Source organism: Pipistrellus hanaki (genome assembly GCF_964339955.1).
Source record: "Pipistrellus hanaki genome assembly, chromosome: 10".
Classification (NCBI taxonomy): Eukaryota; Metazoa; Chordata; class Mammalia; order Chiroptera; family Vespertilionidae; genus Pipistrellus; species Pipistrellus hanaki.
Window position 1 is genome coordinate 73,151,417 of NC_140512.1, and position 13,195 is coordinate 73,164,611.

The 13,195-nt window shown below is 48.4% G+C and overlaps 1 protein-coding gene across 8 annotated transcripts in view; it reads right to left on the reverse strand.

Moving 5' to 3' along the window:
- Positions 1-10,214, reverse strand: part of ESYT2 (extended synaptotagmin 2) — a 71,983-nt gene extending 61,769 nt beyond the window's left edge. For all 8 annotated transcript variants that reach the window (XM_084897506.1, XM_084897507.1, XM_084897502.1 and 5 more), the window contains exon 1: positions 9,791-10,214. In XM_084897506.1, the coding sequence (XP_084753632.1) occupies positions 9,791-10,102 (312 nt within the window). In that variant the 5' untranslated portion in view covers positions 10,103-10,214. The remainder of the gene's footprint in view (positions 1-9,790) is intronic.
- Positions 10,215-13,195: the final 2,981 nt, after the last annotated feature.

The window sequence follows — 13,195 nt, forward strand, 5'->3', positions numbered from 1 at the left end:
GACTGAAGAGCCCCGAGTTTGATTCTGGTCAAGGGCATGTACCTTAGTTGAGGGCTGTGCAGGAGGCAGCTGATTGATGATTCTCTCTCATCGATGTTTCTGACTCTATTCCTCTCTCTTCCTCTCTGTAAAAAATCAATAAAATATTTTAAAAAAGAGATAAAACTTATAATCTCCCTCTCCCTTCCTCTCTGAAATAAATTTTTTTAAAAAGGGCATGCAACAGGGAACTTAGGGCTCAGAGGTTTCATGAAGAGCACTGGTAAAGTGCCTTCCACAAAGTAGCAAAGACAGAGCAGAGCATGAAACTGGACTCTTAGGCATAGCCAGATCTACAAGCCCAAGAAATGAGTTCATCCTCAGCAACAGAATCTGTTTTTATAAGAGGCTGATTTCTATTACCTTTGTAAGTGTATAAAATGCTCTCAATGTCATAATTTTTCAAATGAACATACCGTTATATCAACTGAAAGGCCTAAGATAAATTGCCAGCTTGTAAATTCTTGAGTTTAACACCTCATCTTACTTGTGTTTATGTCTCTAGCACCTATTACAATACCTGGAACAAAGCAAGTGCCTTAAAAATGTTGGCTGAGTGAATAGATGAATCAAAGGCTGATTTATTTTTTATTATTTTTTAATATATATATTTTATTGAGTTTTTACAGAGAGAAAGAGAGAGGGATAGAAAGCTAGAAAGATCGATGAAAGAGAAACATTGATCATCTGCCTCTTGCACACCCCCTACTGGGGATATGCCCGCAACCAAGGATATGCCCTTGACCAGAATCGAACCTGGGACCCTTGAGTCTGCAGGCCGACACTCTATCTACTGAGCCAAACCGGTTTCGGCTGGTTTGATTTATTTAAGAAAAATAAATGAGGAAGAAAAACCAGTGACAAAGAGAAAGACCAAGAGAAAACTTGTAAATAAAACATGTTAAGTGGAGAGATACTTCCATTAACGTTATTTGTGTAAGAATTAGGCCCCACCCACTTCCAGAAGCACAGGCGGTGACTCTGCGGTTAAGGGCAGGAGGAAAGGGTATTGGCAGAGAGGTGGCTGTGCCCCGAGACCTCAGTGATGCAGAGCACAGCAGCCAGCAACAGGCTTGGCTGCACATTCTGTGGCAAATGAAGCGAGATGAGAACTCTACAGCACTGCATGGGGGTTCCAGTTCCTGATCTCACAAGCTTAGTTCTGAAGACGTCACTCTCTCTCCTCCTCCAGCGACCAGACCCTCCATCCCACCACTCACGCCCAGGGCGGACTCCCTGGGACTGGAGGGCTGCCAGTCTGGGCACAGCCACTCCTCAGCCCTGGGTTCTGAGTAAGTCCCGAGCCTCTGCAATACTGGCACATGCCCCTGGTTTCCCAATCCTAGGAGAATGTCATGCCCTTCTACTCTTAAATGTCCGCACACGTGTCTCCATGCACCCCTCAGGCTATGGTGAGGGGAGGGCGTGTCTGAAAGAGAGCACACTGAGGCGCCAGGACCTCTATGGCGCACAGATCTTTCAATGCGGGAAGGGAACTCATGGAGGCAGCAAAGTGTGGCAACTGCAAACCATTTAACAAAACATAAATCCAAAAGATCACAAACAGTGCATTCTAACATCATGCTATATTCAAATGTATCTAAAATAAAACAAACCAACTTCTCAAATAGATATAAGTATGTACTGCTAACCTTGAATTAAAGGTAAGGGTTTAGAATAACTCACAAATTTAGGCCATTTATATCTACAAAGCATGATTTCTTTTGTTATTCAATTAGAATTTGTTTAGCCAATAATGTTTAAAGTAACATTAGGTTTAATGTAAAAATATTTACTTATTTACTTTTTAATTCCTAAGCCCACCCCTTAAATATTTTCTAAAATGTAAATGTCTCCAAATTTAAGTTGGAACAATACATTTTTTTTGAGAGAGAAAAACACAGACACATCTATTTGTTGTTCCAATTATTTATGCACTCATTAGTTGATTCTTGCAAATGCTCTGACCGGGTATTGAATCCGCAGCCTTGAAGTATTGGATAGATGCTCTAACCCAGTGGTCGGCAAACTGTGGCTCGTGAGCCACATGCGGCTCTCTGGCCCCTTGAGTGTGGCTCTTCCACAAAACACCACATGCAGCGCGCACGTACAGTGCGATTGAAACTTCATGGCTCATGAGCGGAAGTCGGTTTTCGGCTCTCAAAAGAAACTTCAATCGTTGTACTGTTGATATTTGGCTCTGTTGATTAATGAGTTTGCAGACCACTGCTCTAACCAAATGAACTACAAAGCCAGGGCCGTATAACCATTTTTAATAGTTGTAGCTGGAAGCCAAGACCGGTTTGGCTCAGTGGATAGAGCGTCGGCCTGCAGACTGAAAGGTCCTGGGTTCGATTCCGGTCAAGGGCACGTACCTTGGTTGCGGGTACATCCCCGGTAGGGGGTGTGCAAGAGGCAGCTGATCGATGATTCTCTCTCATCGATGTTTCTGACTCTCTATCCCTCTCTCTTCCTCTCTGTGAAAAATCAATAAAATATATTATAAAAAAAAAAAAAAGATTTGCTCAAAGAAAAAGGTCACAAGTTTTTAAAAAAAAGTTTTAGCTGGAATTCTATAAGCAAGAAGGTATGTGTGGCTTTATCTGAACTATAGTTGGTCACCCTTTTCACTTCTTCATTTTTAAAGGAAATCCAATGCCTACATTTTTAACAGTGCTATTAAGATATAATTCAAATATCATACAACTCACTCATTTAAAGCATACAATTAGTTTTTAGTATAGCCCTGACCAGTTTGGCTCAGTGGATGGAGCACCAGCCTGTGGACTGAGGGATCCCAGGTTCAATTCCGGTCAAGGGCATGTACCTTGGTTGCGGGCACATCCCCAGTGGGGAGTGTGCAGGAGGCAGCTGATGCATGTTTGTCTCTCATTGATGTTTCTGACTATCCCTCTCCCTTCCTTTTTGTAAAAATCAATAAAAAATATATATATTTAAGAATAGTTTTGCTGAAATCAGTTTGCCTCAGTGGATCGAGTGTTAGCCTGTGGACTGAAAGGTCCCGGGTTCGCTGAAACCGGTTTGGCTCAGTGGATAGAGCGTTGGACTGCAGACTGAAAGGTCCCGGGTTCGATTCCGGTCAAGGGCATGTACCTTGGTTGCGGGCATGTCCCCAGTGGGGGGTGTGCAAGAGGCAGCTGGTCGATGTTTCTCTCTCATCGACGTTTCTAACTCTCTATCCCTCTCAATTCCTCTCTGTAAAAAATAAATAAAATATATATAAAAAAAAAAGAAAAAAGAAAAAAGAAAAAAGGTCCCGGGTTTGATTCCAGTCAAGGGCATGTACCTAGGTTGCTGGCGCATTTCCAATGGGGGATGTGCAGGAGGCAGCTGATCAATGTTTCTCTCTCATCGATGTTTCTAACTATCTATCCCTCTCCTTCCCTCTCTGTAAAAATCAATAAAATATATTAAAAATAAAAATAAAATAAAATCCTACCTAATGAGAGAGTAATATGTAAATTAACCATCACTCCACTACACTCACAAGCCACACCCACCAGCCAATCAGAGTGAGTATGCAAATAAACCCAACCAAGATGGCTATGGCCACAGAGAGCAGGAGGGAGGCTGGAGTTTCCCAGGCAACAGGAACATCCTCCAGACCCAGGCTACTCCTAGCCTGTAGGCTCATAGGCCCTGAGTGGCAGGGGTCCCAGAACACCCCCTGACCAATCTGAGCCTATGAGTGCAGCCACTTGGGAATGCTCAAGCACCAAGTGGTGGTTTGGGTCCACACCCCCAGCCTGGGGTCTCAGGCTGGCAGCAGCACCAGCACCCATGCAGAGATCCCCTCTGGGTTCTCAGACACTGAGTCACACCAGCCAGGCAGATATAGAGGAATTTTAAATGTTTCATTTAAAAAAATATATATTTTATTGATTTTATACAGAGAGGAAGGGAGAGAGATACAGAGTTAGAAACATCGATGAGAGTCACTGATCAGCTGCCTCTTGCACACCTCCTACTGGGGATATGCCCACAATCAAGGTAAATGCCCTTGACCGGAATCGAACCTGGGACCCTTCAGTCCCCAAGCCGACACTCTATCCATTGAGCCAAACCGGTTTCGGCTTAAATGTTTCATTTTTATATATATATTTTATTGATGTTTTACAGAGAGGAAGGTAAAGGGATAGAGAGCTAGAAACACCGATGAGACAGAAATATCGGTCAGCTGCCTTCTGCACAGTCCCCACTGGGTATATGCCCCCAACCAAGGTACATAGCCTTGACCGGAATTGAACCTGGGACCCTTGAGTCTGCAGGCCTTTGCTCCATCACTGATCTAAACCAGTTAGGGCTGTCCAATATGTTAAAGAAAAAACCCCTATCTAATAAAGGAATATGCAGGGGAGGGCATTTGGGGGTGACTGGGCTGTCAAGGGAGGGCAATTGGGGACGATCAGGCCGGCAGGAGAGCAGTTAGGTGTTGATCAGGCTGGCAGGGGAGTGGTTAGGAGGTGATCATGCTGGCAGGCAGAAGCAGTTAGGGGCAATCAGGCAGGCAGGCAAGCAGTTGGGAGCCAGCAGTCCTGGATTGTGAGAGAGATGTCCGACTGCCTGTTTAGGCCTGGCAGTCGAACATCCCCCAAAGGGTCCCAGACTGGAGAGGATGCAAATTGGGCTGAGGGACATACACCCCCGTGCATGAATTTCGTGCACCGGGCCTCTAGTAAAATAAAGTAAAAGTAGTTTTTAATGTAGTCACAATGTCTATTCAAGGTTCAGTGCTGTGACCAACGTAGAAATCATGGAAAGTATAGGAAAAAAAAAGGTCATGAGGCCTAACAAAAACACTAAATTACTACTGTAGTCATGTTTTTCATAATCAGTTCTTCATATCTAGATATCTATCCTATCTAATAAAAGAGTAATATGCCCTAGCCGGTGTGGCTCAGTGGATAGAGTGTCGGCCTGAGGACTGAAGGGTCCCGGGTTGGATTCTGGCCAAGAGCACATGCCCGGGTTGTGGGCTCGATCTCCAGTAGGGGGCGTGCAGGAGGCAGCCGATCCATGATTCTGTCTCATCCTTGATTTCTATCTCTCTATCCCTCTCCCTTCCTCTCTGAAATCAATAAAAAAATATATTTTAATAAATAAATAAATAAATAAATAAGAGTAATATGCAAATTGACCATCACTCCAAGACAAAAGATGGCTGCCCCCATGTGGTCAAAGATGGCTGCCCCATGTGGATACAAGATGTCTACCACAAGATGGCCAGGAGGGGAGGGCAGTTGGGAGGAACCAGGCCTGCAGGGGAGGGCAGTTGGGGGAGAGGGGACCAGGCATGCAAAGGAGGGCAGTTGTGGGCAGTTAGGGGTGACCAGGCCAGCAGAAGAGGGCAGTTGGGGGAGACCAGGCCAGCATGGGAGGGCAGCTGGGGGTGAACAGCCAGCAGATGAGGGCAGTTGGGGGAGATTAGGCCAGCAAGGGAGGGCAGTTGGGGGGGGGGGGGGGCCCAGGCCTGCAGGGGAGGGCAGTTGTGGGCAATAAGGCAAGCAGGGAGGGCAGTTAAGAATGACCGGTTGGCAGAGGAGGGCAGTTGAGGTAGACCAGGTCATTAGGGGAGGGCAGTTGGGGGGAACCAGGCCTGCAGGGGAGGGCAGTTGGGGGCAATCAGGCCAGCAGGGAGGGCAGTTAAGGGTGACCAGACTGGCAGGGAAGGGCAGTTGGGGGGGACCAGGCCTGCAGGGGAGGGCAGTTGGGGGCGATCAGGCCAGCGGTAAGGACAGTTAGGGGTGACCAGACTGGCAGGGGAGGGCAGTTAGGGGTGACAAGGCCAGCAGGGAAGGGCAGTTAGGGCAATCGGGTGGCTGGGGAGCAGTTAGGCGTTGATCAGGCTGGCAGACAGAAGCAGGTAGGGGCAATCAGGCAGAGGCAGGCAAGAGGTTGGGAGCCAGCAGTCCTGGATTTTGAGAGGGAGGTCCAACCGCCCATTTACATTATTTGTGTAAGAACTAGGTAGTTGGACATTTCTCAAGGGGTCCCAGATTGGAGAGGGTGCAGGCTGGACTGAGGGGCACACCCTCCCCATGCACAAATTTTGTGCACCGGGCCTCTAGTATATTTATAAAATATATTTATCTAGTATATTTTATAAAATAAAATACTAGAGGCCCGGTGTACAATCAGGGCCTAATCAGTGCCGGGCCAGCAGGCCCCACTCCAGATTGGGGTTGGGGGACAACTGGGCTCAGGACCGGCTGTTGGCAGGAGCTGTGGTTGGTGGGCCAGCAGGCCCCACCTGATTGATTGGGGGGGGGGGGGCTACGGGGGGCGACAGGGAGAGGGGCTGAAGGAGGTTGGCCAGCTGGCCCCACCCCTGATCAAGCCCTTCCTTGGCTGCAGAGGGCATCATAGCGACTGGTTGTTTTGGTCGGTTGTTCTGGCTGTTACAGCCTTCTGGTCGCTGGCTTTTTATATATATAGATAATTAATGCAGTATATTAATTTAATATAAATATGTTACATGTGTTCAACTCATATTTATTTAAATTATTTATAGTTCAGTCCTAGCTCTATATTCTCCCATCTTGAAATGTAAAGTGAGGCAGATATTGACTGCTTTATTCGTTTCTACCTTAATGAAGCATTTAAACCCCACAACACAAGCATACCAATACTCAGTCACTCCCTCTCTGAACTGCAGCAGCAGCGTGTGTGTGAACAAGAATCCAAAGAGCATCCGTGTCCCCTCCACAGCCTTGAGGAGGTCTCTAACCTTTTCTCAGAGCACAATATCACTCTGGGATCTAAGTGGTAAAATTGCAACCACAGTTTAAAATAGCTAAGCTGGTTCTTGATTTAGCTACAACAAATATTGTGTCTTCACAAAATTTCCATAAAGTGTAAGTCAATGTTTAACACTGAGAATAAAAGCAAATATTTGTCCTATTATATGAGACCAGAGTATATTCTTTTGTTTTGTTATTTTGGTTCTTAGACTATCCATATTCAATGTTGGCTGGTGTTAAATTCTCCTGAACATCCCAGGATGAGGATAAGAGAGCTCCCTCCAAAGAAGAGCTGGTACATGTATAGAAGAAGTGTCAGATAATGAAACCAGCTGTCCGGACAACTGAGGAACAGGACAGATTTGGGTCTCTACTTATCTGCAGCCATAGAATTAGCATTTATTGGCAGCAGAAAAAAAACAGGAAAGGGGCAGAATACACCCTACCAAATTCTAATTTTTCAACTAAATGAAAATATATACTGTTCTTATTTATCTACACAAAAACTCTTCAAGAATATTTTTCACCCATAGTCTAAACTTTACAACACAGGTTAGACACTGGTATGTCCAACAAAAAAGGCCATCCTTAACCCATTAATCTAAACTTACCAGGTCTTTTCCTTTTGTGAATAATTTTTTTTTTTTAGAGGAGCGATGAATACAGTTTACAATGAAGCTGCAGGACCAAAGTCTTACAGAATTACAACATATTAAATGAGAGGTATTTTTCACATACCTCTCATTTAATATGTTGTAATTAATTAAAAACAATATATGCTTAATTAAAAACAATATATACTTTTTCTCAAAGTAATATTCTTTAATTATCTCATTTTTCATATCCAGTGTAAATTTTTACTTTACTAAATAAAATAAAAAACTGTAAATGAACATATCCAAAAGCAGGGTTGGAAGTGGGTACCACATTGATTCATATTTCCCTCTGCTTCCAATCCTGCTAGGAATCAAACTATTATGAAAATGAGTGCAGCCCCACCAGGGGTGGCTCAGCACCTGAGCATCAACCTATGAACCAGGAGGTTATAGTTTGATTCCTCATCAGGGCATATGCCCAGGTTGCAGGCTGGATCCCCAGTAGGGGTCATTCAGGAGGCAGCAGATCAATGATGCTCTCACCATTGATATTTATCTCTCTCCCTCTCCCTTCCTGTCTGAAATCAATAAAAAAAATTTAAGAAAAGAAAATGTGTACAAATATATCTCATTCAAAGCAAAATACCAGCCCAAAGTTCAGAACCCTAAGAACTCAAGTATGCACTTAAAAATCAATAATACTACTAATACAGAAATCTTCTATTGTTGCTTTGATCCCTAGCTAAAGCAGAATAGCAGACATCCTTTCAGACAATGTAATCCACTGGTTTTTATTATGATAATAAAAAGGTATAAAATTGTACATGAACTATAATTAAAAGTAAAAGTTTTTAAATGTATAAAAAAGATTTTCCTTAAAAAAAAATCCCCCTCAAGGAGTGGACTGATGATTCTCAAGGAAAAGAGGAGTGGGGGGTGCGGGAAGAGACTGAACTGTGCACCTATGGATGAGGACAATGGGGGGTGGGGAAAGGGCAGAGGGTGGGGTGGGAGCCTGGTGGATGGGGGGGAAAAATGAGGAACTTTTGTAATAATATGAACAATAAAGGTTTATTAAAAAAAATCCCCCTCAAATTCCAACCCCCTAGTGCTTTGTCAAGTTGCATGTGAATATTTCTAGAAGTTTTCTAAGCAATGCGGGTATGTTTAAGTGTGTGCGTGTGTGTGTGCGTGTGTGTGTGTGTGTGTGTATGCATATGTATGATATAACTGCAAATGCAAATTTGGAATAAACAAGTGAAATTTTTGGAGAAAATATAAATTCATTCCTCCCTTCCTCCCTGAACTTGTCTTGCCCCCACTATGGTAGGAACTGTTATTTGTTCATTTAGTATGTGAAAACTGTGCATTTCACAAGAGTTTTTATAAGCCAACTGATATTAGCCAACAGCTTGATGACCAAATACTTATGAAAGTCAGCACATGGGTTCCTGTGAATTTGAGCCCTCTGAGGCCTGCTGCTTTGGTGATTTAGCTTCTTTCCGGCACAGACACTAGACGCTGTCTGCGAGAACTCCTGCAAATCCGAAGGGCACCCCCTCCTCCTTCCTGCTTCTAGTGACTTGACTCTCCAAAATACTGTGCCGCAGACAGCCGCGCCCTCAGTGCCCGGGCCGGGGCCCCGCTGCTTGCGACCTCGGGGCCTCCTGCTTCCTCTTGGTCTCCAAGCCCTTTCTCCTCCAAGAGGAAATGACCCTGTGGACACACGGCTGGCCATTTTCACTTGAAGTTTACATCAACCCTGATGTGAGCATTACTTATCTTAAAATACTGCTACTTCCGGCAAGTCTGACCCGGGGCCCCCAGCTCTTAGTCTCCTGGGAAGAAACACCGACTTCCCCGGAGGCACCCGAGGCCACTCCCTCCTCCTGCGGCGCAGGTGGGGCCGGGCTCCGGGGAAGCCGCTCCCCGCCGCCCGGAGCCCCCCCCTACACCCCCAGGTCCAGCCACGGCGCGGCGGGAGGAGGGGACGAGGGAAGGCGCCTTCGGGAGGGGCTGCGGGGCCGCAGGTGAGCGCGCGGACAACGATCCGGACCGACACCGGCCCCTACCCGACCGGGAAGCCGGTGGTGCGGACACACCGGCGTGGGCAGGTGGGGGCGGCAGCGGAGCGGACACCCGACCCGGACGGTAGGCGGCAGGGCGGGGCGGCGCACCTCCGGCGGCGGGGCGGGTGGAGGCGAGGCGCACACGGACGGGCGGTCAGCAGGGGCGGGCACGCGAGCCCACAGGTCAGCGGGGTCTAGACTTGGGACGCGGCTGGACCCGCGCCGGCGCGCACCCCAGACCCAGCAGGAAGGGGGCAGGAGCGGGGTCGGCGAACCAGGCGGGAAGCACGCGGGTCGGCAGGTCCGCGGGTCGGGCCGTACTCACCCAGGCCGGCAGGTCGCAGGCGCGCACCCCCAGGCGCACGGCGCGCTCCTCGTCCTCCAGCAGCGCCAGCGCGCGGCACAGGCGCATGGCCTTGAGGCCGCGGCTGCGCCGGCACCAGGCGAGCAGCGCCAGCGCCAGCAGCACCCAGCTGAAGCTCAGGCCCAGGTAGCCCAGCGCGTACACCGGCAGCAGCAGCGCGAAGCTGCGGGCCAGCTGCGCCAGCAGCCCCACCACGTCCACGCTCAGCGCCGCGCCAGCCGGCTCGGCCCGTGCGGCGTCGGCCACCAGGCCCGGGCCCCCGGCGTCTCTCATCGTCCGCCGCCCAGCCGCTCTGCCAGCGCGTCCGGTCCCAGCCGAGGCGCCTCCAGCCGAGCGCCAGCGCCCCTCTGAGGGGACGCCTCCCGGCCGCCTGCAGGCGGCGTGTGACGTCAGCGCGCAGGACGGCGGGGCGGGGCCCGGGCTGGGCGCACGTCACTCCTGGGGTGGGCGGGGCCGGTGCGTGAAGCGGTTGTGGGCGGGGCGGTGGGAGTCCTTGGCGGGGCTGGCCGCTCCCTCTCCACCTGGTGGGCCGGCCTCCGGGGCGGGCGGAGCCCAGCGTGGGACGCCTGGCGCGGGGCCCGGGGGACGGCAGGCGGTCTCTTGCTGCCTCCCGGCTGAGCGTGATTGCGGGCTGGGTTGCCGGCTGGGCAGTGGCCTGTGCGGCACCGGCTGCGGAGCACCCTGGGCTTGGGGACGGCTCTGTCGCCGCCTGACCAGGGGCCGGAGGGCGGGTGGGTCGCCGGGGTGCGGCTCCTGGACGGCTAGTGTGGAAGGAGCAGTGCGCGCTCCTGCGGGTTCCTTCCACCCGCAGGTTTGGGGGAGAGGCTGTCTCCTATTCTTTTAACGTTAAAAATCGTGCTCCTCGCCCACTGCTGTTGAAGTAGATGGCACCCAGACCTGACTACATGACTCCCAGCTCCTGCATGGCCTGGATCCTGGCAACTACAGGCCAGGAGGAGAACTGATACCTGCAGGAGGGGAACTGGACTTCAGTGAGGACAATACTGATGGGAACTGTGGTACTAAGGGTCTTGTTAACTGTATTTGTTGTTTTATGCTGAAAGGAAGTAGGCTGAGTCAATGATTTGACTGGGCACATTAGACAAGGGGGGAATGAGAGGGCAGGGCGGGGCGAGGATGAGCTCCCGACTCCACCCCGCAGGGCGGAGTTATCCCTAGCCCTCAAAACCCCTGGACTGGGGGAAATTCGCTCTCTTCCGCCATGCTGCCGGCATGAGTTGGGGGGCCCATGCTAGCATGGTGAAGGCTCTTTTGTTTATTGCATCGGACTTGGCTCCCTGGTGGTCCTTGGGGATCATGAAGTCTGGGCATAACAATGTCACAAGATCAAGTTGTGATATTAAACTAAAATATTTTTCATCCCCCCCCCCAAAAAAAAAAAATCGTGCTCCTGAGTGGTTGATAGTGCAGCGCCCTAAAGCAAAGCAGTTACCACTCTAGTCGTGCGGATGATGCCACAGCATAAAGATGTGTTGTTTTTGTGTTTTGTTTTTTTTTTAATGTATATTTTTACTGATTTTAGAGAGGGAGAGGGAGAGAGAATCATCAATGATGAGAGAGAACCACTGATCGGCTGCTTCCTGCAGGCCCCTACTTTGGATCGAGCTCTCAACCAGGGCATGCATGTGCCTTTGGCTGGAACCTGGGACTCTTCAGTCTGCAGGCCCAGGCTCTATCCACTGAGCCACATTATCTAAGGCAAGATGTGGGTTTTTTTTTTTTTTTTTTGAAATCACAGCCAGCTTAGACATGAGGAAAACGCATCAGGATGGGGCCCTTTTACTTGAGTGTTAGACAGGAATTTTGGCCCCAGCTAACGTGTCGGAGGCGATGCTGGCAGGAAAGTGGGATTCCGGCTCCAGGCAGGATGCTGCTCAGCTTCCCTGGGAGAAGGTCACGTCCTGGCTACTCAATGCTGAAGGACTCGCGTAGACCTGGCTTGTGATTTCTGAGAAGCACAGCAGCCTCTGATCACTTTATTTTCCAGGAAATTCAACCAGTACTTCCGAGTTAACTGTCCTTCAGCATATGCACTGACTTCCAAGGAAATTTTAATTACATTTATATAGACAGGGCTGTTTTTTAACCTCTCTCTTACTCTTTAAACCTTGTATCTTGTAGCCTTGAATTACCAACTTCAGGAAGAGCAGGGACTATAAGAGAGAAACAGAACATGCTTACTTGTTTTTACACTCGTGATTGACATGTGTTCTTCCTTGCCATATTGCAGGGATTCTACACAGTGGCTGCAGGACAAAGCCTGGTGCCCTCGGGACAAAGCAGTGCTGTCCCATAGACCACTTGCTGTGTGAGAGGAAGAGGGCTGCCAACTAAAGACTAAGCTGCAATCAGACCGTTAGATCAGAGGAATCAGACTTCCTATCTGACTCGGGCTGGGGGATTGTGTTGGCATGCATTCCTAACTTTGCCAAGTCTCATTAGTAATTCCACTAGGTTTTAAGTTCCTTGAGAGCAAGAACCACATTTATTAGCATTATCAGCATATCTTTAGGCTGGCACACTGCCTGGCATAGCAAGTATTGAATGAATAAACCTATCTCCTCCCTTCATCTGTGAGTCTGTATATAATAATGTGTGTATGTGTATGTGTTGCTATGGAGACATAAATACATATCTCATAAAAACCTTGATCTAGGGTCTAGAACACTCAACTTCAGTGGAAGGTGCTAAATCTGAAACAAATGAAGTAGTTTTCCCTTGCTCTTCACCGAATTACATTATGTAAGCTGTAAATACAGGGGATAGGCAATAGTAGGGCTACAGTTGGGAGTACCAGAAACAGTTTGTTCTTGTATTGTTATTTATTAATTATTGTACTATTTTCCATACGAAAAACTGTCAACCTACTTTTGCTCACCGCTGTGTGTAAAATGGTGGGTCTCAACTCTTCCTGTGCAACAGTTTAATGCTCAGATGCCGCTCTCACTCATGACTCGGTTGCGACCTCACCAGCATTGCCTTGTTAACACACAGGAGCATGAGCCTTTCCTCTGGAGAGTTGTAGAATCACATCCTATAGATAAGATGTGTGAACACATTAGGAATCCTGCGCAGCTGCGATGAAGTCTTTGACCCGGGGCCCAGGGATGTAAAATAATGGAAGAGAAGTGTCCATCAGCCTCCGGCCTGGGCTGCCTTTGTGAGCCCACCTCCCTGTATTTGGTCACCCAGAAGACAGAGCACATCTCTCTGCACCCAGTCAATAACAGGCCCAGCTCAGTTCTTAGGTCCTCGCTAGTATTTTATTCTTCCTATGCCTCAATCTCCATGACCTTCATGTTACCTGTTTCCTTTTTTTCTGTGCAAATAGCTCTCCAATGAAAG